Here is a 27,189-nt window from a genome sequence, read left to right as displayed (position 1 = left end):
TCCGTTTTTGGTTCTATCAATTTTGCTTCATGTATTTTGGAGTTCTGTTATTAGGTGTGCACACATTTAAGACTGATGTGTCTTTGTGATTAATTGACCCTTGTGTCTTTAGAAATGTCCTCCTAATTTATCCTTGGTGATATTCCATTTCTTGAGGACATTTTGTCTAATATTAACAGAGCCACTCCAGTTAGTGCTGCTTGGTGTATCTTTTGCTATCCTTTTATTTTTAACCTATCTCTGGGTTTTTATATTTATTTATTTGTTTGTTTTTAAAATTTATTTATTTATTTGAGAGAGAGAGAAAGAGAGAGAGAACGAACGAGTAGAGTCGAGAGGGAGAAATAGTCAGGCTCCTGGCAAAGCTGGGAGCCCAATGTGGGGCTCGATCCCAGGACCCTGGGATCATGTCCTGAGCCAAAGGTAGACACTTAACTGAGCCACCCAGACGCCCCTGGGTTTTTATATTTAGAGTGGGTTTTGTATAAATAGCATATAGTTGGATTTTGCTGTTTTATAGTCTCAAAATCTCTTCCTTTTAATTGGAGTGCTTAAGTTATTTATATTTATTGTAATTATTGAAATGCTAAGGTTTACAGCTACCATGCTGTTATTTGCTCTCGTCCTATCTGTTGTTCGTCCCCTCTTCTCCTTTCCTGTCTTCTTTTGGATGGAATATATATATTTTTAAAGATTTTATTTATTTTGTCATGAGAGATAGAGAGAGAGAGGCAGAGACACAGGCAGAGGGAGAAGCAGGCTCCATATGGGGAGCCTGATGTGGGACTCGATCCTGGGACTCCAGGATCACGTCCTGGGCTGAAGACAGGCTAGGCTCTAAGCTGCTGAGCCACCCAGGGATCCCCATGATTGAATATGTTTCAGTATTCCATTTTATCTCTACTATTTGCTTATTAGATCTCCTTCTCTCTCTCTCTCTCTTAGTAGTTGTCCTAGAATTTATAGTATAATCTTTAACTTAGTCTATCTTCAAATAAAATACCACTTCATCTCTGTCTACTTAAAAGATTTTCTGTTTACCACTGGTGTCAGGAATTTGATTATGATCCACTTTGGTGTACTGTTCTTTTTTTTTAAAAGTTTTATTTATTTATTCATGAGAGACAGAGAGAGAGAGAGGCAGACACATAGGCAGAGGGAGAAGCAGGCTCCATGCAGGGGGCCCAATGCGGGACTTGATCCCAGGGCTCCAGGATCATGTGCTGAACCAAAAGCAGACACTTAACCACTGAGCCACCCAGGTGTCCCATGTTCTTTTTATTTTTTATTTTTTTGTCCCATGTTCTTTTTGTTAATGCTACGTAGGAGTCTTTGAACTTCTTGGATATGTGGGCTCCTTGAACATATTTTCAATATTTGTAACAAATGTGTAAAAGTTCCTGTCTGCAAACTCCATCATCTCTGTTATTTCTGGGCCTGGTTGTAGGTAGATTTTTCCACTCTTTGGCATGTCTAGTGATTTCATATTGGATCCTAAACATTGTCAGTTGTACATTTTGGAGTGCTCAGTTTTGTTTTATTCTTTTGAAGGGTGCTGGAATCCATTTTGGCAGATGGTAAAGTTATCTGTGGATCAGTTTGATCCTTTCCAGGTTTGCTTGAAGGCTCTTGTAGGGTTGGTCTAGGGTCGAATTTTACTCTAGCATTAGCTTAGCCCCGCTACTAAGGAGTGACTCTTCTGGGGACCACGTAAAGGCCTTATGTCTGAGGTTTAACTCTGGCCAGTGGGAACTTGAACAGTACTTGGCCTGCATAAGCTCTGAGAATTGTTCAGCATATAATTACTCAGTAATTCTCCTGTTTCCTGGAAGTTGTTTTTTTTTTTTTTTAGATTTTATTTATTTATTCATGAGAGACACACAGAGGGGAGCAGAGACATAGGCAGAGGGAGAAGCAGGTTCCCTGCATGGAGCCTGATGTGGGACACGATCCCAGGACCCTGGGACCATGACCTGAGCCAAAGACAGGTGCTCAACCACTGAGCCTCCCAGGCATCCACAGAAGTTGTTTTAAACTTAGTCTTGTGTTCACTGTACATGTGCCCAGGTTGGTAGTCATCCAAAAGTGTAGGGATCCCTATGCAGATTTCTGCACAAGAGCCCTTTGTATGCATAGCTCCCTCCCCTTAGTTCCTCTGCTCTACAAATTCTAGTCTCCTCTGATCTATCTGGACTCTGATTTCTGTCTCATCAATTTGGTAAGCCTGCTGGGCTATACTTGAGTTTTATCTTTTAGAGCCTTTATCCTGAAATTGCAGAAAGCTGCAGTAATTAATCTTTGGTCGTAGGCTCACATCTTTTTTTTTCTCTTTTCCTTCTCTTAGGATTCACAATCCTGTACTTCCTGTTGATTAGTATCTGAAAAGAGACATTTCATGCATTTTGCCTTTTTAAAAAAAAGATTTTATTTATTTGAGAGAGAGAGAGAGAGAGAGAGAGAGAGAGAAACAGCACAAGCAGGGGGAAGGGCAGAGGAAGAAGGAGGGGTAGACAGTCCACTGAGTAGGGAGCCGGATGCAGGGCTCAATCCCAGGACTCTGGGACCATGACTTGAGCCAAAGGCAGACTGAGCCACCCAGGCACCTACCTATTGTTTTTTATTGCTTATGGCAGCAGGGCAAGTGCCCAGCAGTTGTCCCTTAGTGCACAGAAGATTGCAATCAGTGTGGACAACCAGGGAAGGGAGCAAGGTGCTGAGGATGCCCCACGTGCCCCTCATGTCCCAAAACCTAGCTCATTGGGCCTTCAAAGGATCCCCAGGCCCAGGGATAGCAGGCACAGGGACCCCTGACTATGGGGACCCCTGATTGGAGTCTGTGCTGAGGCTGCTGTGCTTCAGTGTGGGGACTCCTCAGTTTAGGTTGGGAGGGTTGGCACAGACCTTGGACTATTTAAAAATGTTTGAGAGGTCCTGGGAGTTGGGCCTTTACTCTCATGAGGACAGAACCTGCAGGAGAGGGTAGTGGTTTATAAATTGGTTTATAAATGACAGCATTTGGGTGAGGGTAGGGTCCCCAGATATGGCTCATGACCCAAAGTCAGCCATTTTGGACATTATCTTTCAGCTGAAAAATTGATATTAGGCCTCTGAGCTAAGCTCCCAGATACCAGAAGCTCCTGGATTAATGTACAATCGAGATATCACCTTGCTGCTTCCTAGTGCCTCCAGGGTAAAGTTCAGTGATCCATAGGCAGGCCTCTGGGATCCAGCCCCCCTGCTGCGCCTCCCCACCTATCACTCTGCCTGAAGGCAGCACATGACCTGGGCTTCCCCTCCCTGCATCACAGCCTTCTCTTCCCTCTCTCCTGTAGCAAATTGCCTGGATTCAAATCCTACGTCCACCATTCACCATGTGCGTGACCTTGGGCATTTAAAATCTCAATTTCTCCATCATATATAAGATGAACATAAAAATGGCACCTATCTCTTAGGGTTGCCTGCACACTAAGTGAGCTACATGATGCAGATGTGCACCTGCCATTTATGGAACACCTGATGTGTCTCAGTGTTCTCAGACTTTTCGTATAGAGCCGATTTTTCTCCACAGCAATCTTTCCAGGCAGGCACTCTTCTTATCCCCAATATGTGAGACAAGGAAGCAGAGGAGATGAGTAGTTTGCCTGTAGTCATAAAGTTAGCAAGTGGTGGAGGGAAGATGCTGAGCTTGGATCCAAATTCAAACTGGCTGACTCCACAGCCTGAGCTGTTAACCCCTTGACTCTACTGGTTCAAGAGCTGTCAGCTAATGTTATTATTGCTACCATCCAGCTTGTGATGAGGCAAGTTGATCTTTCCTCCAGGAAGCCTTCCTAGACTCCTATGGCTGGGTTGGCACTAGTGATACTAAATCTGTGCCCAGGGTCTCTCCCGTATCTCAGAAGCCCTCCCTCTGGGCTTCTCCCTTCCCCTGCTCTGGTTGCAGAGCAGCAGATTTTCTTGTTTTCATGATTTAGAAGGCGATGTAGTGTGAGGGCCATGCCATGCTTGGGCATTGAAGTGAGGACCCCCCACCGCACCACTCCAGCTGTGTTGCCACAGGAATATCACTTCACTCCTCTATGTCCTGCTTTTCCCATCCCCAAACAAGATGCTATTGCTTGAAGGTAGGACTTCTGCAGGGTTAGGGTGAGATTGTGCTTGATGAAGTGTTCACACCACAGCGGGCACTCAGTTAAAAGGGATTGTTGGGGTGTGTTTCACAAGAGCCCAGAAAACTACTGAGTCCTTTGCAGCCTCTCATGGGTGCACGAGCTCATGTTGGCTTTTTGGGGATGTTTAGAAGTTCCTGATGTCCACCAAGTACAACAAGGACTCCAAGATGTACCACGCAATCCAGACTGTGTTTGGTGAGAGGTAAGGCACCAGGAGGGGTTGGGGGGGGGGCCTGGAAAGCCTCTGGCTACAAACAGAGGGCCATGGGGCCCAGGGTATTGGGTGTAGCATGAAGGCCCGAGCCCTGGCTGCGAGGCACACAGCAGGTGCCCCTAAATGGTAGCCACCACTCTTGTCATTGTCACCTTCTTTCTCCTCTTTCCCCTCGGGATAGCAGGTGGGCGGGTTGAGGGGGTTGCAAGGTTGGGGCATGTGATCTCTCAATTTCTTATTGATTGATTGATTGATTGATTGTGGCAAAATTCACAAAAGTCATCATTTTGACCGTGTTGGTTACAACTTAGTGGCATGTGGTCCATTCACGGTGTGGTGTAACCATCACCACTAAGTAGTTCCAGAACATTTCCATCATCCCAAAAGGTGACCCTGTCCCTATCAAGCTATCAATCAGTCCCCTTTCCCCCTTCCCTGTTTCTCATGTCAAGCATTTGTCTCCCACAGACTGTTTGGCCAAGGCTTGGTGTCTGAATGTGACTATGAGCGCTGGCACAAGCAGCGCAGGGTCATGGACCTGGCCTTCAGCCGCAGGTGAGTGGATCCAAGATGGTAGGCCTTGGGAAGGGGGTGGGCTTCACGGGAGGGGGGCTCACCCTGGCTGAAGGGGGAGAGGTGGGGGCATTAGTAGAGAGAGAGAGAGCAAAGCAGGCTGCTGGGGATGCAGGCTGAGCATCAAAGGCCAAGTGAGACAAGTGACAGTGATGCCTGGGGTGCGAGTTCTGGGGTCCCAGAACTTCCCCACTCAGACCTCATCACTCCTCCCCTGGGCTTTTTCTTTCTTTTTTTTTTTAAGATTTTATTTATTTATTCATGAGAGACACACAGAGAGAGAGAGAGAGAGAGAGAGAGGCAGAGACACAGGCAGAGGGAGAAGCAGGCTCCATGCAGGGAGCCCGAAGTGGGACTCAATCCCGTGTCTCCAGGATCACTCCCTGGGCTGAAGGTGGTGCTAAACCACTGAGCCACTGGGGCTGCCCGGCTTTTTATTTTCTTTATTATAGTTCTCACTTTTGGTATCATTTTACCTTTTAAATACATTTTATTGAGGTACGGTTTCCATACCATACAATTCATCACTTAAAATCGAGTGGGTTTTAGTAAATTCACAAAATTGCACAACCATCACCACGGTCCATTTTAGAATACTTTCACCACCCCCCAAAAATCAGGCACTCCCCGTTTCCCCTCAGTGACCTCAGCACCTGGCAACCACTAATCTACTTTCCGTCTCTATGGATTTTCATATTCCAGACATTTCTTATACATGGAATCGTATAACATCTCTTTTGTGCCTGGCTTCTTTCACTTAGCATAGCTTTCTGAGGGTCATCCATGCCAAAGCATGTCTCAGAACTTCCTTTTTTTATTATCAAATGAAATTCCATTGTACTGGACACAGCACATTTTGCTTATCCATTCACCAATTGATAGACATTTGAATTGTTTCCAGTTTCTTGGCTATCTCAACGAATGCTGTTTCCCCAGCTCCTTGGTCAGCTTGATGGAAACGTTCAATGAGAAAGCCGAGCAGCTGGTGGAGATTCTGGAGGCCAAGGCAGATGGGCAGACCCCGGTGTCCATGCAGGACATGCTGACCTGCACCACCATGGACATCCTGGCCAAGGTGATGGGAGGCTGCTGGGCATGGGTGCCACATGGGGCGGAGGGCTGCTCTTCTCTCCTCCTCCCTTGCCTTGCATTCCTCCTCTCTCCTCCTCCACGCATCAGCCCCTTCTCTGGGTGAGGAGCTTCATATCACCTTGAATATTCAAAACGAACGCATGCGAGACCGCAGCTACTAACTCATTCTCTGCGAATGGACCCTGAGAGTGTGGGGACTGGGCCTGTGTCTGGTCAGTGGCGGAAGCTGGACTGGATCTCAGGTCTGCCTGCCTCCCAGCCCAAAGCCTACCTCTTCCCCTAGTGCCTGCCCTGGATCTGGCTTGGCTCTGCACCCTGGTAGGCCCAGCAGTGGCCCAATAACCCCCCACCCAGGCAAGGGCACTTCAGGCAGCTGGAATGCAGACCTAGTGACTGAAGGGTCCTTGTCGCCCAGTAATTCACTGGGAGGCTGGTATAAAAGGGACACCAAGGAAGGCTCCATTTCTAGGGAAATGCATCTTCTCAAGGAAGGAAGCCAAGGTTTGTGGAGTGGCTGCTGTGTGCTGTGTAGTCCTCACCACATCCCACGGGGTTGGAATCACCATGGGTCATTGTAAGGAGTCGACGACACGATGCGCACAAACCCTTAGCCCAGGGTCTGGGTCTCCAGCTGAGCGGTGCCAAGTTCTGCTCCGCGTCTTCGTCTTCCCACCCACGCCCAGGGATGACCTCGCCCTTCTCTCTCCCCCAGGCAGCTTTTGGGATGGAGACAGGCATGCTGTTGGGGGCCCAGAAACCTCTGTCTCGGAAGGTGAAACTGATCCTAGAGGGTATTACCGCATCTCGCAACACGCTGGCGAAGGTACAGCCTCCACCCCCCTCCGGTGACCAGCCACCAGAGCTGGCCTTGTCCTAATTTGCCGGAGCACCTCCTCTGGTGACCTTTTTTCAGAATGTGGTTTGAGTTCCAGTATGATTGAAGCGACTTCTGAATCAGTTAGGATTTGCGAACATCACCTAGAGAATCAAAGTCAAAGTGGTTTAAGTAAATTAGGAGTTCATCTTTTTTTTTTTTTAAGATTTTGTTTATTTATTCATGAGAGACACAGAGAAAGAGAAAGAGAGAGAGAGGCAGAGACACAGGCAGAGGGAGAAGCAGGGCCCATGCAGGGAGCCCGACGTGGGACTCGATCCCAGGACCCTGGGATCACGCCCTGGGCCGAAGGCAGACACTCAACCGCTGAGCCATGCAGGTGCCCCGGAGTTAATCTTTCTCTCATGTAAAATGATCCCGAAGCAGGCAATCTAGGATGGCTATGATAGCACCACAATGCCAGATGTTTCCAGAACATTTTGTCTTTCTGTTCCGGTGTCTCCAGCACATCACCTCATTGTTATAAGATGGCTGCTGCAGCTCCAGCCATCACCCCTGGCATGAAGGAGGAAGAAAGGAGAAAGGTGGTCCTTGATTCCCAGATAGATGCCCAGGGCCCCCTCCTGGTCCTGGGGACTTCAGCCCCTGAGCTTGGAGTCCCCTGATGCCACCCCGTCTTTTCTGCACTTGATTCCGCCTCACTCCCCTCTGGCTGTGGTTTCCTCCTTCCACACAGTCCTAGCCACCTCCGTCCTTCAGGGATCCCTTCCCATCCCACCTAGGGATTTGGTGCAGGAAGGGGGAGCGGTGTTTGGGCTCAGCCTGACGTGTCGATCAAGTCTCCTTGGCTACTTTATCTGTTCTAGAATGTTCTTGCCATCTTCCCACCTCCCAGCTTGCCGGTGCTGCTGTGGGTTCCTAAAGGCATTTCGGAGCTGGGGGAGAGGGAGAGGTTGACCCATGCGCTCGGTCGGCGCCCTGAGTGGGAGTTCTTGTTCAGTTTATGCCAGGGAAGTGGAAGCAGCTCCGCGAGATCCGAGAGAGCATTCGCTTTCTGCGCCAGGTTGGCAAGGACTGGGTCCAGCGGCGCCGGGAGGCCCTGAAGAGGGGGGAGGACGTCCCTGCCGACATCCTCACACAGATCCTTAAAGGTCCGAGGGCTCCCGAGTGGGCCGCGGGATGGGTCGGGTGGCAGGGGTGCCACCTGTAGGGGCAGCTGACGGCGCTGCACTCTGGGGGTCTCCCCGGGCTTCGGGGAGAAGGGCTTTGGTTGTTTGCTGAGCGGTGGGCGGAGGGGGCGGGGGGCACGAGGGAGGCAGGCGTCTGCGGCTGGGCCCTGAACCCTCCTTGTCTTTCAGCTGAAGAGGGAGCCCAGGACGATGAGATCCTGCTGGACAACTTCGTCACCTTCTTCATTGCTGGTTGGTAGCTGGGCGGTGAGGCCGAGGGCTCGGGCTTTGCAGGGGTGGTGGCCACCGGGCACCCCCCTCAACCTTGACTCCGGGAGGTGTCTAGGGCTGTCTGCACAGAGCTCCGCTGCAGGGCTGAGGGGCTGAGGGGCTGAGCTGGGGGGGGGTCTCTCTGCTTGGGGAGGTCCAGGGGGCCTTCTCGGGGGCCGCTGAGCTGCTCATGGAGCTGGCAACCGTGAGGGGTCATGGAGCTGCCTTGCTGCGCTCAGCAGAGCTTGGCCGCGTGGACTCAGGGCTCCGCCCCACTCAGGATTTGTGGGGAGGCCCTAGTTAGACCAGCATGGAAAGATGTGCCAGGCAACTTCATTCTTTAGCTCATCAAATATTTTTTTAGAGATTTTATTTATTTGAGAGAGAGAGAGCGAGCCTGAGGAGGTAGGGGGGCAGAGGGAGAAGCAGACTCCTCGCTGAGCAGGGAGCCCGACATGGGGCTCGATCCCAGGACCCTGAGATCATGACCTGAGCTAAAGGCAGATGCTTCACCGACTGAGCCGCCCACGCACCCCCCATCAAATATTTTTGAGCATCTTTCTTTATCCAGAAAACTTCTTATCCTTCAGTGATTCCTCACATACCTCTTCTTTGGGGAAGCCCTCAGTGATTGCCCGATTGCCCCAGGCTCCCAGGTAGAAGCTCTCCACGGCGCCCAGAGCTCTTCTCTGCCCACGACTCCCAGGGTTACACCCCATACTCACTGTGGCAATTCTAGGAGGCCCAAGGTCTTCCTCGCCAGATTGCAGGCCTGGTGAGCCAGGGGCCAGTAGATTTTTGGAGGAGGGAGCTCGTAAGCCTGCCTCTCCCGCAAGAGGGAGAAAAGGCCTGAGAGAGGAGGAGGGCCACCTCGAGGATGGGGAGGAGGAGGGACGTGCACGCAGAATCCCAGATGCCCTGGAGAGAGAGTTGGGGTCAGAGCTAGACTTCAGGGCCTTGTTCCCTGTTCCCACCTCACAAAGTGTGGGCTGAACAAAGAATGACCGGCCTCATCCTGCGAGCTGGGAACCCAGGTGCTGGGTAGGGCTCCTCCATGGGCCGGCGCTGTGGCCCCAGGCCTGGTTCCTCATCTCTAAAGTGGGGGCCTGGAGGGGCTCCCCAGACTTCCATCCAGCCCGCCAACGAGGGTTTAGTGACCTCCTTCAGTCCCTACAGCTCCACCCCTGCACCCTGTGTGCAGACACCGCACCTACTGGCCACCAAGTATAGGCTCCGGAGGCCAGCATGCCCCAGGCCCCTGGCTGGCAGTGGTTGCCACCTAATAAGCCACTTACCCCTGCAGAGGGAATGCATGGGACTCAGGTGTTCCCTTTCTGGCCTAGCTGGAGGCTTTGGACTGGACCGGGTGCAGCCAGAACTCAGAACTGGTCCTCCTGCACAAACCCTGCACTCTCGGGGGGAAGCCCCCATCGGCCCAGTCATGACGCTGGAGGTGCGTCCTCTCCAGGCCTCAAGGGTGGTGCCTGTGGCCTGGAGACAACACAGGGAAGCCTTGTTTGACTTGAATCCCAGTTCCTGTTGGGTGGCCTGAGAGAGACACTCTACTCTCAGCCTCAGCTTTGTCTTGGGCAAACTGGGGATGAAAATCCCTCCAGGCCAGTCAAGGCTCAAGCGTGGTTGGAGGAAGGAGCTTTAAGGGTGTGAAAACCGGATGCATGTGGGGCAGAGGCCACTTACTGGATGGCACAGGGGATCTCTGGGTGGGCAGCTTGTCCCCTTCGTATCTGTGCGCCCAGCTCAGCTGCAGAGGGAGAAGGGAGGGCCTGAACTGCCACCGAGGGCTTGGGGGTCTCAGAGGCAGTGGGGCTGGGCCCATGTGGAAGTCGTGTTCTCCTTTCTCACAGGCCACGAGACCTCTGCCAATCATTTGGCATTCACGGTGATGGAGCTGTCCCGCCAGCCTGAGATCTTGGCGAGGTATGGAATGGGGAGACTTGGGGGGGTGGCTCCCCTGGAAGCTGGTGAAGGGACTGTCTGATGTCTTATTCCTAGAAGACAACCGGCTCCAGCCTCCCACGGCTGAGCCTCCTCCAGCGTGTCCTGTTTCTCTTCACCCCAGGGCCTTTGCACATGCCAGTCCCTCTTGTGGAGCTCCTCTCCCTGCTTTTTTCTTGGAGAACTCCCTGTCCACCCCCACAGAAGCCTTCTCCCACCCCTCAAGTAGTCCTTCTGCATCTTCCCCTCCTAGACTCCTCCCAGCTCATGAATGTATCTTCTCCTGGGACTCTCTGCTTTGAGTCTATTTTAGTCATGAAACTAGAAGTTCGATAAAGCAGGGACCGTGGCTCTTTCCCTCCCCATGCTGTGCTCAGTGCTTGGCGGGGGGCTGGCCCCGAGAACTGAGCAGAACCCCCACTCAGTGTGGAGGAGTGGCTCGTCCTCAGCTGGTGAGACAAAGGAGGGTTCCAGGAGATGGCATTTGAGCTGGCCCATTGGTTTCCTTAAACACAAACAGGTTCCCTCGAGGACCGTTGCACGGACCAGCTGTGCCAGCAGGAAAGCACTCTGAAAACCCCGACAGGCTCGGGGGTGGGGGCTCCAGAGCCGGGGAAAGCCCTGATCACAGTTGTGAAGCAGCAACATCCAAGGGTGATCGTGTGAATGATCACCTGCGAGTATAAAATGGTTGGGGTTTTAAATATCTCTATAATAGTAATATTTTCTCTAAAAATTTGGAAAAAGCAGAAAAGTTAAAATAATAATAGTAATTATTAGTAAATAATAGTAAAATTAATAGTTGTAATTCCACCCGCTGCCCAACCCTTAGGAGCAATTCACAATTAACTACGGAATTTCACCGTGTGTTTTAAAACGTCGCCCCACATTGTTGTAAATTCTTCTCCCAAATCCACTCTTTTTTTTTTAAGATTTTATTTATTTATTTATGAGACACACACACACACACACACACACACACAGAGGCAGAGACACAGGCAGAGGGAGAAGCAGGCTCCATGCAGGGAGCCCCATGTGGGACTCGATCCTGAGACTCCAGGATCATGCCCTGGGCCTAAGGCAGGCACCAAACTGCTGAGCCACCCAGAGATCCTCAAAATCCACTCTTTTTGATGTTGCGGATACGTATTCACACACACAAACACACAACACACATGCATACATACGTACACACACACAATTTCCCAGTTTAACCACTTTTAAGGGCCTAGCTCAGTGGCATTAAGCACATCCCCATTGCTGTGCAACCACCAGCACCGTTTCCAGAACTTTCTCATCATTGCAACGGACACTGTCCCCAGTAAACACTAGCTTCCCATCCCCCTCAGCCCTGGCCACCCCATTACCCCCATTCTACAGTTTCCATGAGTTTTTTAAAAAGATTTTATTTATTTGTTCATGAAAGACACACAGAGGGAGGCACAGACACAGGCAGAGGGAGAAGCAGGCTCCAGGCAAGGAGCCCGATGTGGGACTTGAACCCGGGACTCCAGGATCACACCCTGGGCCAAAAGCAGACGCTAAACCGCTGAGCCACCCAGGCGCCTCTGTTTCCATGAACTTAACTCCTCCGGACACATCACATAACTGAAATCACACAGTAGTTGACCTATTTGTCTGCCTTATCCCAGCAAAATGTCTTCAAGGTCCACCCGTGGTTTAGCAGGTGTTAGAGCTTCCCTCCTTGTCTGAACAATATTCTGTCGAATGGACAGACCACATTTTGTTGATCCATTCGCCTGGTGGTGGACACTCGGGTTGCCTCCGCCCTTCGGCTACTGTGAATAATGGTGTACAAGTATCTACGAGACCCTACGTTCAAATCTGGGGGCACATACACCCAGAGTGGAATTTCTGGAGCCTGTGGCAGTTCTATATTTCATTTTTTGAGGACCGGCCATACCATTTTTCCATCTACACCTGTACCTGTTACGTTCCCACTGACAGCGCACGAGGGTTCCGAGTTCTCCACATCCTTGCTAGCACTTGCTCCTTCTGCCCCCTGATCACAGCCTTCCTCACGGGTGTGAAGTGGTCCAAATCCACTTTTAATACCGCATGTTCTCTAACAGCGCACATCTTGGGGCTTACTCAGCTGCCTTGCCTGCCCTGCTCATTCTGCCTCCAGCTGTTGGCTGCTGTGCACCAGGCTGACACAGGCCACGGTGCAAAGAGCTGGTTCCGTGGTGCGTTTTATTTTCTGCAGCGTGTTCCAAGCAGCAAGCACAGAGGGGGACTATTGTAAGGCCCTGGAACTGCTTCCCAACTGCTCAGGCATCTTGGTTTAGATGTGGGGGTGGTCAGGGGGAGCCCCAGGTGGCTCTCTCCACCTTCTTAACCTTAGTAGGGGGGAACCTCTGCTCGGGGACGAGCTTGTCTTTATCTGACCCAACAGGCTGCAGGCCGAGGTGGACGAGGTCATCGGTTCTAAGCGGCACCTTGACTGTGACGATCTGGGGAGGCTGCAATACCTGTCCCAGGTGTGGGGGCAGGAGAGAAGGTTCTGGGTGCATGTGGGTGCTTGGGAGAGCAGCCCCTGACTGAAGAGGGCGGTGGTGCTGTTTGCAGGTCCCAGGGAGGCCGGGTATTTCCAGGAGCCTCAAGCTCCCTGCCAGGGCCTAGACTCAGCTCACCCCTCTCTTCCCCTCCCCTTCCCTCCCCTCCCTTCTGCTCCCCAATGACCAAGCACAGCAGGAGGCCTGACTTGAGCTGGGGAAGGCTCCCCTGGGATGGTGGTGCCCTGATGCAGAGGGAGGCCTGGGTCCTGGTCCAGGCTCTGCCACGGTCGTTCTGCACAACGCCCTTCTCCTTTCGGGCCTCAGTTTCTCCATCCATGACAGGAGGGGTTGGACGAGAGAATAAGGCTAACTTTGCGGGGGCCCAGGACCCAGTCCTGGACAGCTGTGTGAGTGGGAGCAAAGATGGGCCTGGGGCACGCCCCTGGCATGGTCTGGGGGACCTCCTGACTCCCTGTCTCCCCGCGTGGCTTCCGTAGGTTCTCAAGGAGTCGCTGAGGCTGTACCCGCCGGCGTGGGGTACCTTCCGCCTGCTGGAGGAGGAGACCCTGATCGACGGGGTCAGAGTGCCCGGCAACACCCCGCTCCTGGTGTGTGGGGGCCCTCCCTCCCCGCCTGCCCCAGGGTGACCAAGCTCTGAGGCCGGGGTCGTCCGCGGTCCCGTGGCCACCACTGGGGTTGCTCATTTGAGTTTCACCATGACCGTGTGAGATCTTCCTTCCCTTCCACACTGTCCAGTGTCAGGTTACAGTGGATGATTCTGGAAGGGAGGCACCCTGCTAACATCTGAGGACACTGAGGCTCAGAGAGGTTAGGTCACTTTCCTGAGGTCATACAGCCGGCAAGGGGCAGATAGAAGATGTGCTCAGTTTCAGAGCTGACCTAGCCTGTCCAATTCCTTCTCTCTCCTCCCACAGCCCCTTCTGCTCCCACTGAGAGTGACTTTCCCTCCGGTCCTTTCTTTGTTCCTTTCATTTTCTTTCTTTCTTTCTTTCTTTCTTTCTTTCTTTCTTTCTTTCTTTCTTTCTTTCTTTCTTTCTTTCTTTCTTTCTCATATTCTTTCTTTGTAGAGTGAGGGAAAGCAGAGAGGCGGGGAGGGGTAGAGGCAGAAAAGAATCTTAAGCAGGCTCCACGCTGAGCCTGACGCGGGGCTCAATCTCCTGACCCTAAGATCACAACATGAGCTGAAACCAAGAGTCCGAGGCTCAACCGAGACCAAGCACCCCAGGCCCCCCTACTTGTCATTTCTTTGTTGGCACACCCACTCATTTATTCCCTCATCATGCACCACGACCTCCCGGATGCCCACCCCAAACTAGAAGTGTGTCACCGTCCTGCTTCCCTCCAGAAGCAACCACTGTCCTGTATTGTGTGCTTGCCATCACCTCGCCTTTTCGTGTCTGAGTGTGTGGACGTACAGGTCTGCGTGGTGCTAGGTCCTAGGATTGCTATGTGCGTGCGGGCCCTCATTGCACTGCTGCGTCATGTTCTGCTCGTCGACCCCATCGTCGATTCTGGGTCAGCGGGCATCCGAGAGGTGCCCAAGTTCCTGCTCTCTCGTGGCCCGAGCAGACGGGGCAGGAGGGCTGGGGTGCGGGACGTCTGAGTGATCAACTTGGTAAACCAGCGCCAGAGTGTTTTCCAGAGCGCCCCTGCCAACCCAGACGCCCACCAACGCTGTTCCTTATCCTTCCAACACCTGGTATGGCCCAGCTTCTTATTTTTTTGTCAAATAAGTGGGAGAAAAGTATCTCCTTGTGGTCTTGACTTGCCCCTTCCTGGTGAACTGGTGAGGCTTGCAGCCCCCTTTCCTCCTTGTGCCCCCTTTCCTCCTCTGGCCTGCCTCATCGCTATGCTGAGCTCTCTTTAGGAATTCATGGTAGTCCTGTGCTGCGAATGTCATCTTTAGATTTGTGGCTTCTCTTGTAAAGCATTTTCAATGCTTTGAAGTTCTTAATTTTTTAGTGGTCTATTCTCTTGTTTTGTTTGAGGGAGCCCCCCACCCCCTCCCCATCCTGAGGTCAGCATACTCACTTACATTGTCTTCCAACAGTTTCACATTTTTCTTAAGATTTTATTTATTTATTCACGAGAGACACACAGAGAGAGGCAGAGACACAGGCAGAGGGAGGAGAAGAGACTCGATCCCAGGACCCCCGGGTCGCAACCTGAGCCGAAGACAGACGCTCAACCACTGAGCCACTGGGGAGTCCCAATTTCACATTTTTCTTTTGCAAGTTAAGTTCCTATTACCAGGAGTTGATTTTGTGTACAGTATGAGGTAGGGATCTGGTTTTGTTTCCTGGGGGCTCCCAGAACAAAGCACCACAGACAGGGAGGTTTGGGTGAGGATGGTGGTGGTTAGCAGTGGAAATGCACTTTCTCCCAGTTCTGGAGGCTGGGGGTCTGAGATTGAGGTGTCGGCAGGGTTGGCTTCTCCTGAGGCCTCTCTCCTTGGCTTCCAGATGGCCACCTTCCTGCCGTATCCTGCACTGCCTCTTCTTCTTCTTCTTTTTTTTAAAAAAAGATTTTATTTATTTATTCGTTAGAGACAGAGAAAGAGGCAGAGACAGAGGCAGAGGGAGAAGCAGGCCCCATGCAGGGAGCTTCCACGGCCTCTTCTGTGTGTGTCTGTCCTAATCTCCTCTTATAAGGACACCAGCCAGACTGGAAGAGGGCCCGCCCTAATGACCTCATTGTATCTTGATTATCTCTTTAAGGAGACTATCTCCAAATACGATCACATTCTGAGGTCAGGACTTTAACATAAGAATTTTAGGGGGACACAGTTCAGCCCATCGCAGCACCTGTTCTGTTTTTATTCACAAAGGAAGTGACATGTTTCTGGTCCTATTAGGCACCCCCAGCTGGGCTTCCCCAGGACTCTATCACTCCTCCTCGAGCAGGTATCAAAGCTTCCTGATGTGTGGCTCTTTATTCTGTTTATCTGCTCCTTTTTTTTTTCTTTTAAATTAACACTCCTGTCCAGGACCACCTGTCTGAGTGACCCAGGTGGTGCTTTAGAATGCCCTTACCTCTGGCTGGGCAGGTGTACAGGTGTGGGTGTGGGTCTTGAGTGGGCACAGCCCGGCTCCAATCCCAGCCCCGCTCTGGCAGGCCGGGTCATCTCTGGACCTCAGTGCCCTCCTTGTAGGATGGGGATGATGACTCCTGAGTCACAGCTTACTGAGAAGAGTCAAAGAATAATGTCTGTCACGTGTCTGGCAAAAATCCCGAGCACACAGTAGGTGCTTTTGCTGATCTCAGACCCCTCTCTACTTTTTTAGAGGTGAGTTCCGGGCCCTCCCTTCACCCCGGCACAGAGAACCGGGGGCAGAGCAGGCTCAGGGAGCTCTTTAGTGAAGGAGTAAAGAGGCAGAGGTTGGCAACCAGAGCCCTCGTTATGGGGGGCATGTCCAGGGGCATGGAACCCTAAGCCCAGTAGGGAGCAATGTGGCATGCACCAAAAGGCTAGTGGGGGCCTGGGGCTCCTCTGCCTCCCCTTCCACCCCAAAGCAAGCCTTGTGCAGAATAACAGCTCTCAGGGATCCCCAGAAAGATGCTCTGGAAGCAGAACTGAGATTGAATCTCACTTTGGCTAGTTATTTGCCGGGTGACTTCAGGCAAGTCGTGAACCTCTCTCTGAGCCTCAGTTTTCTCATCTGTAAAATAGGGATAGTTGTGCCCCCTCCACCTCCCCCCAGCCCCCCAGCACGGTGCCGAGCACGGGATGATGTAGCACACCCAGCTGGTCCTTGGCACACTGGGCTGTCCCCTTCCTTCCTGTTAGGCACTCTCCAGGACCAGTGCAGTCCCACCCTGGCCCAGACAGGCGGGTGGAGTGTGTGTGGGGGTTGTGGGCCTACCTGGCTCCTGGTCACTGGGTGGGTCGGGGAGACGTGAGGGTGCTGGTCTTTGGAACCAGAGACAAGTGGATCCTGTGCCCCGCAGTTCAGCACCTACGTTATGGGCCGTATGGACACGTACTTTGAGGACCCACTGACTTTCAACCCCGATCGCTTCAGCCCCAAAGCGCCCAAGTAAGTCTCTCTTCAGGCTGTGCATGCAGGAGAAGGATGGACCGGTGACCACTGGTCTGAACTGCCTATGCCCTCTGAGCCCACAGAGCTTTCCAGGTCACTGAGAGGGAGTTGTGAGCCCTACTCTGCCCCCTTGAGCGGAGAGGCAACCACAGCTCACGGAAGTTGGGTAACTTGCCCAAGGGCACGCAGCCAGTAGCCACAGAGCTGGGGCTTGAGGCCGGTTCAGACTGGTTCTAACATCCAGGCTCATAACCAGTCCCTTGTGGTGGGAAGCCCCATGACTCAGGCAACAGACCGCACCTCCCCTTGCCTTGATGGTCCTATCTGAGAAATGGGAACCCAATGGCTCCCTCTCAAGCTTACTATGGGGGTGAGTGTCTTAAAGTCCAGGGGTGGGGGTGTCCAGGCTCCAGGAACAGACCACCTGCGTCCAGCCCAGGCTCTGCCCAGAAGTGGACATGTGACCGGCCAAACACAGAAGTGACATTGGACCGTGAGATCCTGAGTTCCTCCTTCTGCGAACCAGAGATAATAACAGCTCCTTCTGGAAGGCTCCAGAGGAGGATAAAATGAGAAAATGCTGATGCAGAGCTTAAGGGAGCCAGCTGTTGATGTTTTCCGCGTGTGCAAAACCCAGCCCTGGCCCAAAGCCATTCCCCGGGGGAGGGACGGGATTGTCACCGCCGCCTCCTGACACCTCTCTCCCTGTAGGCCGAGATTCACCTACTTCCCCTTCTCTCTGGGACCCCGCTCCTGCATCGGGCAGCAGTTTGCTCAGGTAGGAAGCTAGGGCGGGGTTCTCTGCCCACAGCTGTCCGGGGTGGCGTCTTGTCCTGGGCCAGGAGGCATTTCAGAGCCCTGGGACCCCCGGGGCTGCGGGGGGGGGGGCGCCAGGCCAGCTGGCGGCAGTGCTGGCTGCGCAGTCAGGCCCCGTGCCTCCCGCCCTGCCTCATTTCTGCACACAGATGGAGGTGAAGGTGGTCATGGCCAAGCTGCTGCAGAGGCTGGAGTTCCGGCTGGTGCCCGGGCAGCGCTACGGGCTGCAGGAGCAGGCCACGCTCAAGCCGCTGGACCCCGTGCTGTGCACTCTGCAGCCCCGGGGCTGGCAGCCCGCACCCCCGCCGCCCTGCTGAGCGGGCCTGGGGCGGATGGGACTCCTCGGGCAAGGGCTGCACCCACGCTCCTCTGCAATCCCACTGCCACCCACCCCGCTCCCCGCCCCCTTCCCCCGGGGGCACCCTCCACGCTGGCTCCCAGCGGGCCCCCTGCCAACCACCACCTGCTTCGCACCCCTCCTTCCCCCCCGAGCTCCCTGTCCGCTGCTGACTCCACGCCCTTCCTGGACTGGCCTCTGCCTAACTCCTAGCTGCTGCCCAGACGTGCCGTCTCCTACCCCGACCTCTCTGCATAGGCCACTCCCTCTGCCACACACACCCTAACTCTCGCTCACTTCCTAAAACCCTCTTCAGGTGTCACCTCCTCCAGGAAGCCCTCCCTGCCACCCCCGGCCGGGCCAGGGGCCCCTCCTCTGTGCTCCCTTGGTCACCTGTGCTACCTCTAACACCACACTGACCACACTGTATTGTGAGTGTCCTTTGATGTGACCGGCCACCCTGCCAGGCTGTGAGCGCCTCACGGGTGAGGTCTGTGTATGACTCGTCTCTGAGCGCCCCCGCCCCGGGCCTGGCACAGAGTCGATGCTCAATAAATATGTGTTGACTGCATGAATGAATGGCCACACCGGGCCAGAGCGCTCTGGCCTCAGTTTGCTCATCCGTAAAATGAGAGTGATGTTGAAGCCGGTCTAAGGGCTAACGCAGGTCTGGAAGCTGCCCCAGCAGATGCCCAGCAATGCCAGCTTGGGAGAAGACTGCCCAGGTTACCAGGAGGGCTCTGTGTTAGTAGAATCCCATTCCCTGTGTTGTTAAGCAAGACCGTGTTCCCAGGTGTGGTGTGAGGTTGGGGTTATAGGCAGGGTTTTGAGAGCTTGATTTGATGGGGTCTGAAGCCCTGGGGCCTGTGTGGTCTAGCCTATTCCCAACAAGGGTGCTGATGCCCCAGAGGGGCTCGCAGAGGCTAGATCTAGCCCCCAGGACCTCTCTTGGGGACAGCTTGGTGGACCTGAGTACCTGGCCTGGCCTCGCATCTGCTGGCATCCTCTGCCCCTTCTGGCACAATGCTTCCCCTCCTGACCCAGTCAGAGAAGGCCAGTGGGCCCACCCCTGGGAGGTGAGATTGGAACCTTCCCAGTGGGTGCAGTGGGTGGGGGAAGACGTCATTCTTTCCTCCCTGGAGCCTACAGGTGACCAAGGGGCAATAAATACCAGACTAGCCATGACTTCTGGGCCCATCCAAGGAGTTTCTCTTTCAGCTCTTCGGAGCTTGGCTTCCTGCAGAGAAAACAAAATGCCCATGCCCACTGCCTGGGGTACGTGCCCTGGGAAGGTGCCCTCTCCTCACCAGGGTGCGGGCTGGCCCCTCCTTTACATCGGCTCCTCCGTCCTTGTGTGGTCTTGAACTGAGGGATCTTCCTATTTAGCAGAAGAGGAAGCTGAGGCTCCTGGAGGACATGACATGCTCAGGACAGGTGGGTGTATCGTGCCAGGGTGGAGCTAGGTCCCCGGCCCAGGTGGGTCATGGGACTGGCACCGGTCGTCTGCCCTGGCCTCTGGGCAGAGGGCCCACCTCCAGGAGGATGCCTCTGTAGCTGAGGACGCCCTGCAGGGAGAGTGCTCCTGCTCCCTGAGCCTCCGCCCAAGCTGAGCACCGGGTGAGGCTCTCCTCAAGCCACACTCGCACCTGCAGTTCCCTGTCAGGGGCCCCACAGCCTCCTGTGGCTCTGAGAATGGTGTGGCCTGGGCTTTGCCTCCAGCTGCCCGGCCAGACCAGCTCTTGCCTGTCTCTGCTCAGCCCAGAAGTGGTTCCCTTCCCACGGCCGCCCAGGTCCCAATGCTTCCTCTTGTCTTGTTCCCAGGCCCTCAGCCTTGCACTGCTCCCGGGGACCTGTCCTGCTGGGACCCCCAGGCCCCACCCCCTGAAGCCTCTCTCTGAAGTTCACCAGCCCCCCTGTAGCTCTCCAACAGCCCCAGAGCAGCCCCTACCCTGCAAACTCCATGGCCCACACATACCCTAGGTACCCCTGCAAGCCCCCAATACCAACCACCCCACACCAGCCCCCAGTCTCCACCAGCACCCCTGGCTCCATGCCCTGCTTCCTGCCATGGCTAGGCTTGGCCCCCCAGGATAGAACTTCCTTCCCTGTCCATCCCTCCCCAGGTCCACAGGCTGGGGCACTGGGTGGTTCGGTCAGTTGGGCGTCTGCCTTCAGCTCAGGTCATGATCTTGGGGTCCTGCTCAGTGGCGGGTCTGCTTCTCCCTCTGCCCCTACCCCCATTTGTGCTCTCTCTCGCTTGCTCTCTTCTCTCTCAAAATAAATAAGTAAAATCTCTCTAAAAAATTAAAAAAAAAATTAAAAGTCCACAGGCTACCAAGCCTCAGCACGCCAGGGACATGACCTCGCATTGCCTGGAGGGGTCTGGAGGGGTCACCTCCCACTGGAAACTTCAGATTGCCTTTACCATCCCCTGACTTAGCAAATATCTATCCATTGCTGAGCATGAGTCTTCACATCAATATTTCTTCAAATCCTCTTATGACCCATTTCACAGATGGGAAAGTCAAAGCCACAGTCCACAGCCCGGCCATAGTCGAGTCAGGACTCAAACCTGTAGCCCTTTGCCCTCAGCGGCCGTCCTCCAGCTCTGCAAGCGCTGCCACTGAAGGCCTGCACTTGCCTCTGAGCACTCGAAACCCAGGGCAGGAGGCCGGAGGTGAGTGGGAAGAGCAGAGCCTGGACCCACAGTCCCGCTGTCGTCGTCGTCGTCTATGGGTCAGTGCGCCCATCTGACTTCCTGAGCCACTTTCTCTTCCGTAAAGAGGGCTTTCTATGAGCGAGCAGGTGGTTCCCAGGCCTGCCTGCACAGATGAGTCACTTGGGCCAGCTGGATTAATCTATGGGGTGGGACCCTGAAACTTTTCTAAGCCCCCGGGAGACTCCAACGTGCACAGAGATGGTGTCAACCCTTGGGATGTAGGCAGGATGGATGGGATTAAAACCAAGCCCCTGCAGCCAGGCTTCTAGGGGCACATCCTACATGCACTATCTGTTTTTACAGCTTGGGCCCCAGTTTCCCCATCTGAAAGGGAGGACAGATGATAGGACCCACATCCTGCGGTTGATGGGAGAATCAAGAGCGTTCTGCATAGATTGTACTTAGCACAGACTCTGTGGCCACAGTGTCGTACACCCACCAGCACTGTCCCTGGCGGGCGCATATTTTTTTTCTCATTTAATTCTTTTTTTAAAAGTATATTTTGTTATTGGAGTTCGATTTGCCAACATATAGTATAACACCCAGTGCTCATCCCGTCAAGTGCCCCCCTCAGTACCCATCACCCAGTCCCCCCGTCCCCCCCACCAGCCTCCCCTTCCACTACCCCTTGTTCGTTTCTCAGAGTTAGGAGTCTCCCATGGTTTGTCACCCTCTCTGATTTTTCCCACTCATTTTCTCTCCTTGCCCCTATAATCCCTTTCACTATTTTAAAAATTCTCCATATGAGTGAAACCATATGATTGTCCTTCTCCAATTGACTTACTTCACTCAGCATTTGGGAGCATCATCCTCCCAATAGGATTAGGGTTCGGGTTAGGTTAGGGTTTGGGTTCCTCCCAACAGGATAGAGGAAAGGTTAGGGTATGGAATAGGGTTAGGGTATGAGTTAGGGTTAGGGTACAGTTTAGGGTATGGATATAGGATAGGGTTAGGGTACCGGTTAGGGTTAGGGATAGGTTTAAGGTAGGATTAAGGAAAGGGTTAGGATTAGGATTAGGGTTAAGGTAAAGAATGTGGTTAGGGTTTATTGAGAGGGTCCAGATAGGGACCAGGATAGTGTACACCTTAAGGTACAGGTTAGGATTAGGGTATGCCTTAGGGTATGGTAGGGTTACAGTTAGGTTACGGGTTAGAGTACAGGATAGGTTAAGGGTACAGGCTAGGCTTGAGGAATGGGTATGAGTGAGGGTTCGGTATGGGTTAGAGTTAAAGTTATGGTTAGAGTTAGGGTAATGGTTTAGGGTTTAGGGTTTGAGTACCTGTCAGAGTTAGGGCTAGGGTTATATTAGTGTACGTGCTAGGGTTAAGGGTCAGGGTTAGGGTTAGGGTTAGGGTTAGATTAGTGTACGTGTTAGGGTTAAAGGTCAAGGTTAGGGTTAGGGTTTAGGGCTAGTGTCAGGGTTAGGGTTAGGGTTTAGGGTTAGGGTTTAGGGTTTAGGGTTAGGGTTTAGGGATAGGGTTAGGGTTAGGTTTAGGGATAGGATTAGGGTACTAGGGTTAGGGTTAGGGTACTAGGGTTAGGGTACCAGGGTTAGGGTTTAGGGATAGGGTTAGAGTACTAGGGTTAGGGTTAGGGTTTAGGGATAGGGTTAGGGTACTAGGTTTAGGGTTAGGGTTTAGGGCTCAGGTTAGGGTACTAGGGTTAGTGTTAGGGTTTAGGGTTTGGGTTTAGGGTTAGGGTTATGGTTAGGGTTTAAGGATAGGGTTAGGGTTCTAGGGTCCGGTTTAGGGATAGGGTTAAGGTTAGGGTTTAGGGTTTGGGTCAGGGTTTAGGGTTAGGGTTAGGGTTTAGGGTTAGGGTACTAGGGTTAGGGGAAGGGTACAGGGTTAGGGTTTAGGGTTAGGGTACTAGGGTTCGCTTTAACCCTCGGGAGGCCGGGCTGTGCAGTTCCCAGATGGCCCACACGGTGGCGCCCCGGCGCAGCGCTCGGGTCGGAGCGTCCGCACACCGGTGGGCGGTTCCTCCCCATCCCGCGGGGCCCGGAGGCCCGGGGGCCGGGAGGGGGCGGGGCCCGCGGCGTCAGGCTCCGCCTCCCGGGGGCGTGGCAGGCCGGGAGGGCGCAGACCCCGGCGGGCGGAGGCCGCGATGCTCGGAGCTCCGCGGGCCTCTCGGGTGCGGGTGGGCAGGCGGGCGAAGCCGTCCCATGTCTCAGGTGGGGTCGGGGCGCGGCGGGGGCGGGGGGACGGCCACGGAGGCGGGCGTGCGGCGATCGCGCCCTCCCCCGGGAGCGGCGGGGGCGGGAAGGGGCAGAGCCACGGGCGGTGGAGGCGGTGGAGGCGGTGGAGAGCGCAGGGTGCAGAGCGCAGGGTGCAGAGCGCAGGGTGAAGAGCGCAGGGTGGAGAGCGCAGGGTGCAGAGCGCAGGGTGCAGAGCGCAGGGTGGAGAGCGCAGGGTGCAGAGCGCAGGGTGGAGAGCGCAGGGTGCAGAGCGCAGGGTGCAGAGCGCAGGGTGCAGAGCGCAGGGCGCGGGCTGCTTGCTCCAGCCTGGGAGGGCTGGGATCCACCTGGCCCCTGGGGCGGAGCTGCTCTGACACTTCAGGTGCTCCACGGCTCCAGATTGTCTTGGCGGGTCAGGCATGGTGTCCTTTATACTGGTCCAGAGTTGGGTAGGTCCTGCCCAGGTGGACCCCACAAACAGTATGTGTGTGTGTTTCCTGGATGATCCGTGAGCGAGAGGATGGCCACCTGGAGGGGACCTCGGGGGCAGGGGCAAGAGGGGGCGCAAGCCAGTGGCTCTTCCCACATTTCATCCCCTCTGCAGGGATGTTTGCTTTCCTCTGGGGCAAGAATCCTGTGTCCTAAGCAGGCTTCCTGATGCCTGTGTGCCCCGAAGGACGTTCTTAGCCCCCTGGGGTGGATGACTCCTAAATCCACATGTCTGCTCAGACCTCGCCCTGGGCTCCAGACAGCCTTGGGCATCTCTGCCTGGACGTCTAAAAATAACCCTGGCTGGGGGGCGGGGGCAGACACTGGGGGGGTATTTCTGGCAGGGGAGGGAGACTTACTGCCAGGGGGCCATTTCTCTGACTCAGGGCTGGGGTGAGCACACATGGAGTCAAGGCCCTTCCTTGGCCTGGAGCTTTAGAAACATTTGTTTCTCCCAGAACACGGTGTCCCCTGCACTTCCTCCTCGCTTGAGGAAACCATGGTGGCCCTCCTGGTGTTGTCCATTAGGTAATCCCTCCTCGTGGGCTGGACCCTGGGCCAGGCAGGCAGAGTGGTCACCACCAGCAGGAGGCAGTCTGGGGCAAGTGTGCTGGTCCCTGGGGGATCCCATCCCCACCCTGTCCAGAGCGTCCTGCCCGGCCTGGCTCATTGGCAGCACCCATCCACCCAAGCCTGCCCTGGAGGAGGCTCCATGGGCCTCAGACAGTAGGGCCAGACAGGGGTGTCAGGGGCACTGGGGCCTTCCAAGCAGGATCCTGGCCTCCCAGGTGGGGTGTGGCACGGAAGGTCCCAGGGTCAGTGCTGGGCAGGCAAAGGCAAAAGACTGGACTCACCTCCCTGATCCCTCTCTTTGGGTCCAGCTCCTCTGCTGGTGTTGGCTTTTGGGGGAAGATGGGGATGATGACAGCAACCCCGGCAGGGCTCCTCTATCCCCATCCCATGGGGAGAGCCCCTCTCTGAGCCCCTTGGGTGGCCCTGGGACGCTGGGTGAGGAGGAGCCCAAGACGTCATGATGCTGATGATGCATCCAGCTCACCACTGAGCGTCCAGCCCTGAGCCCACTGTAGGGTAACCCGAACCCTAAGAGGTGGGGCCTCCCTCCTCCTGGAGGGGTCTCAGAGCCCCAGAGCCTGAGGAGGAGGCTGGAGCATCCCTACCAGCTCTGTGTCCCCTGAGCCCTCGCCTTACCGCCCCCCCCCCAAATGACAACAGCTCCTTGGCTCCCACCCAGAGGCAAGTGTGTTGCACGAAGGACCCAAGAGCTGCCCACGGCCTCACACCCCAGGGACACCCAGTGCAGCTGGATGGGCCTCTGAGTTTCTCTCCTGGCTGGGAGCATGGAAGCTGGGAGGCTCACCCAAGGCCACCCAGGCGGCCATCAGCTTTGAACTGGGCTGGACAGGGGCCCTGGGTGTGGGAAAGCAGCTCCCAGAGCTGCCCTGCACATGTGTGTGTCCACTTGTGTCTCCGTGTAGCTCTGTTTCTGCGGCTTCCCTGTCACTGTGTGTCAGCCTCTGTGTGGGTCTCAGCAGCCATGCCGGCGTGTCTCAGGCCGCATGTGTTGGGGCGTGTCCACCGTGACCTGGGGTGTAAAGAGGCGTCTGTTTGACCTAAGGTAGTGGACGGACCCAGGAAGTGTCCCGAGGCCCAGTGGCACCAGGCCCTGCAGCCCCGTGGGCACCACTCACCCTCCTGCATCCAGCAGTGGAGGGAGCCTGCCCAGGATCACACGCCCAGGAGGACATATCCTGTCCTTCCTCTTGTGGCCACTGAGGACCCAGGGGAGGCTCCTTGTCCAAAGCTTTCCTGCCTCTATTATGGGGGATGCCTAAGGCCCAGGAAGATGGGGTCTCCAGCAGGGAGGAGTTACAGGGGCCCCTGAGACCTAGCTGGTGTCCCTGTGAATCTGGGGTGAACAGGTGCCAGCGGGCAGGAAACGGGCCTCCTTCCTGACCCCAGCATGCTGGAGCACCCCCCCCACCTTTGATCAGGCCAGCCCTGACCCTCCTTTCCTCGGGGACCCTCCTTCCAGCGGCAGAACCAGCTGGCTGCACGGTGTGAGGGCAGATGGGGGTGGGGTGGGTGATGCCCTCCCTTGAGATCTTGATGTGAGGCAGGCCCTGGACGGGGCCCTGCTCAGAGCTGACCCACTGATGCCCAATAAATGTGCACCCCTCTTGCCCTGTTCCCCTTTGAGCAAACTGCACCCCTGCAGTCTGTGGAGGCCACCCATGCAGTCCCTCTCACTGGATCTCCCGCCACCGTCCCTTCCCACGGCACCCCGAGCACTTTGCCTGGGCTGCTGGCTCACCCTCCAGGCCTCTGCCCGCTGGACACTGCTCGAGAGCTGCCCCCCGAGCACCACACTTGCCCTGACTGCTCGGCCCTGTCCCCACGAGCCGGTGCCCATCTCTCACAGGCCCCGGCAGCAGCTGGCCACTAGGGTCCCCATCAAGTAGTTGAAAATCATGGCAGACACTTGTCGTGAGCCCCCAGGGGCCAGCCAGCACCATGCCAGGCCTCGGGCGCCCAGGACAGGGACACACAGCTGGCTGGAAGGTCGGAGATCCAGGGTGAGCTCGCAGGAGCCAGAGGGCACACGTGCATGAGTCCACACATGCCCGCAGGTCTGCTCACCCACGAATGCACACACTCACCCACCCTCCCCTGCACGCACAGACATGCTCCTATGCACACGCACACACACGTGTGCACACCCACACATGTGCTGTGCTCTCACACGTTCCAACAGGCACACACTGCCCCCCCCACAGGGACCCACCCCCGCGCACGCCTGTGTGCACCCACCCGCATTGTCGCACATGTGTTCACCAGCACACGCACACAGCAGCCCATAGCTGCTGCAGTGACCTCAGGAGTGGAGCGATCACGTTGTTTTTTCCCCAACACATGTTTCCACAATAAAAAAAAAAAAAAAAGAAAGAAAGAAAACAAAACAGGAAAGTCCTCGGGGCCAGAGACAGGAAGGGGAAGTGGCCTGCGCACAAGGAACCGGCTCTAGTGGGTGGACCCTGGGCGGCCTGTTCGGGTGGGACCCAGGGGCGGACACGCCGACGGCCACAGGGTGGGGAGGCGGAGGGCCCATCCCGGGCATCTGCACCCTGGGGCTCATCCTACCGCAGCCTCCCACCTTCAGTTGAGAAACCGAGGCTGGGGTGGGCTCGTCCCGGTCGCCAAGCAGGGCTGGCAGAGTGGCCATCTGACACCGGCAGGCCACCTGACACTGTTCCTCCCGGCCCCGGCCTGGCAGTGGCTGAGGTGAGGGGCTTGGTGCAGCACCCCATGGGGCCAGTCCCGGGCACAACCGTGCCAGCCTGGGCCGGGCTACTGGCAGTCTCAGGGGCTGCCCCGGGGTGCGTTCCACGTGTGCTTCCCTGTGGACCCAGCTCCTGGCAGGGAGCCCAGAGCAGGTGCTGCGGGAGACGACACCCGAGCGTGGTCCCCTGGGCCTGGGCACCCCTCCGCGGGGCCAAGGACGAAGGAGGTGCTCCATGTGGAGACAGGCACGGGCAGGGGTCATGACCTGCATGAGGCCACACAGTCTGACCCCACCCGTGCCTCTTACTGCGGCTGCAGGGGGGGGCTGAGCGCTGCGTGGAGGGCTTCGCAGGTGGGCCTCAGTGTCCCCTTCTGCTGCTTTATCTCACTTAGTCCTCAAAACCCAGCAGGGGAGACTCCTCCCACCGTGCAGGTGAGGAGGTCCTCGGGAGCTCTACCTCTCCCTGCTGACCTGCCTCTGCTTCTCACC

At 55.2% G+C, this 27,189-nt stretch overlaps 1 protein-coding gene across 1 annotated transcript in view; it reads left to right on the top strand.

Annotated features, from left to right (window-relative positions):
* Positions 1-18,575, top strand: part of LOC129496138 (cholesterol 24-hydroxylase) — a 28,977-nt gene extending 10,402 nt beyond the window's left edge. The window contains exons 4-15 of the mRNA XM_055304141.1: positions 4,301-4,374; positions 4,855-4,941; positions 5,896-6,034; positions 6,764-6,874; positions 7,887-8,037; positions 8,245-8,307; positions 10,191-10,263; positions 12,698-12,782; positions 13,298-13,408; positions 16,770-16,858; positions 17,573-17,639; positions 17,827-18,575. Of these exons, the coding sequence (XP_055160116.1) occupies positions 4,301-4,374; positions 4,855-4,941; positions 5,896-6,034; positions 6,764-6,874; positions 7,887-8,037; positions 8,245-8,307; positions 10,191-10,263; positions 12,698-12,782; positions 13,298-13,408; positions 16,770-16,858; positions 17,573-17,639; positions 17,827-17,994 (1,218 nt within the window). The 3' untranslated portion in view covers positions 17,995-18,575. The remainder of the gene's footprint in view (positions 1-4,300; positions 4,375-4,854; positions 4,942-5,895; positions 6,035-6,763; positions 6,875-7,886; positions 8,038-8,244; positions 8,308-10,190; positions 10,264-12,697; positions 12,783-13,297; positions 13,409-16,769; positions 16,859-17,572; positions 17,640-17,826) is intronic.
* Positions 18,576-27,189: the final 8,614 nt, after the last annotated feature.

The sequence above is a fragment of the Nyctereutes procyonoides genome, unplaced genomic scaffold (assembly GCF_905146905.1).
Source record: "Nyctereutes procyonoides isolate TBG_1078 unplaced genomic scaffold, NYPRO_anot_genome, whole genome shotgun sequence".
In the NCBI taxonomy this organism is placed as follows: domain Eukaryota; kingdom Metazoa; phylum Chordata; class Mammalia; order Carnivora; family Canidae; genus Nyctereutes; species Nyctereutes procyonoides.
This window is presented reverse-complemented; position numbering and strand designations above follow the sequence as displayed.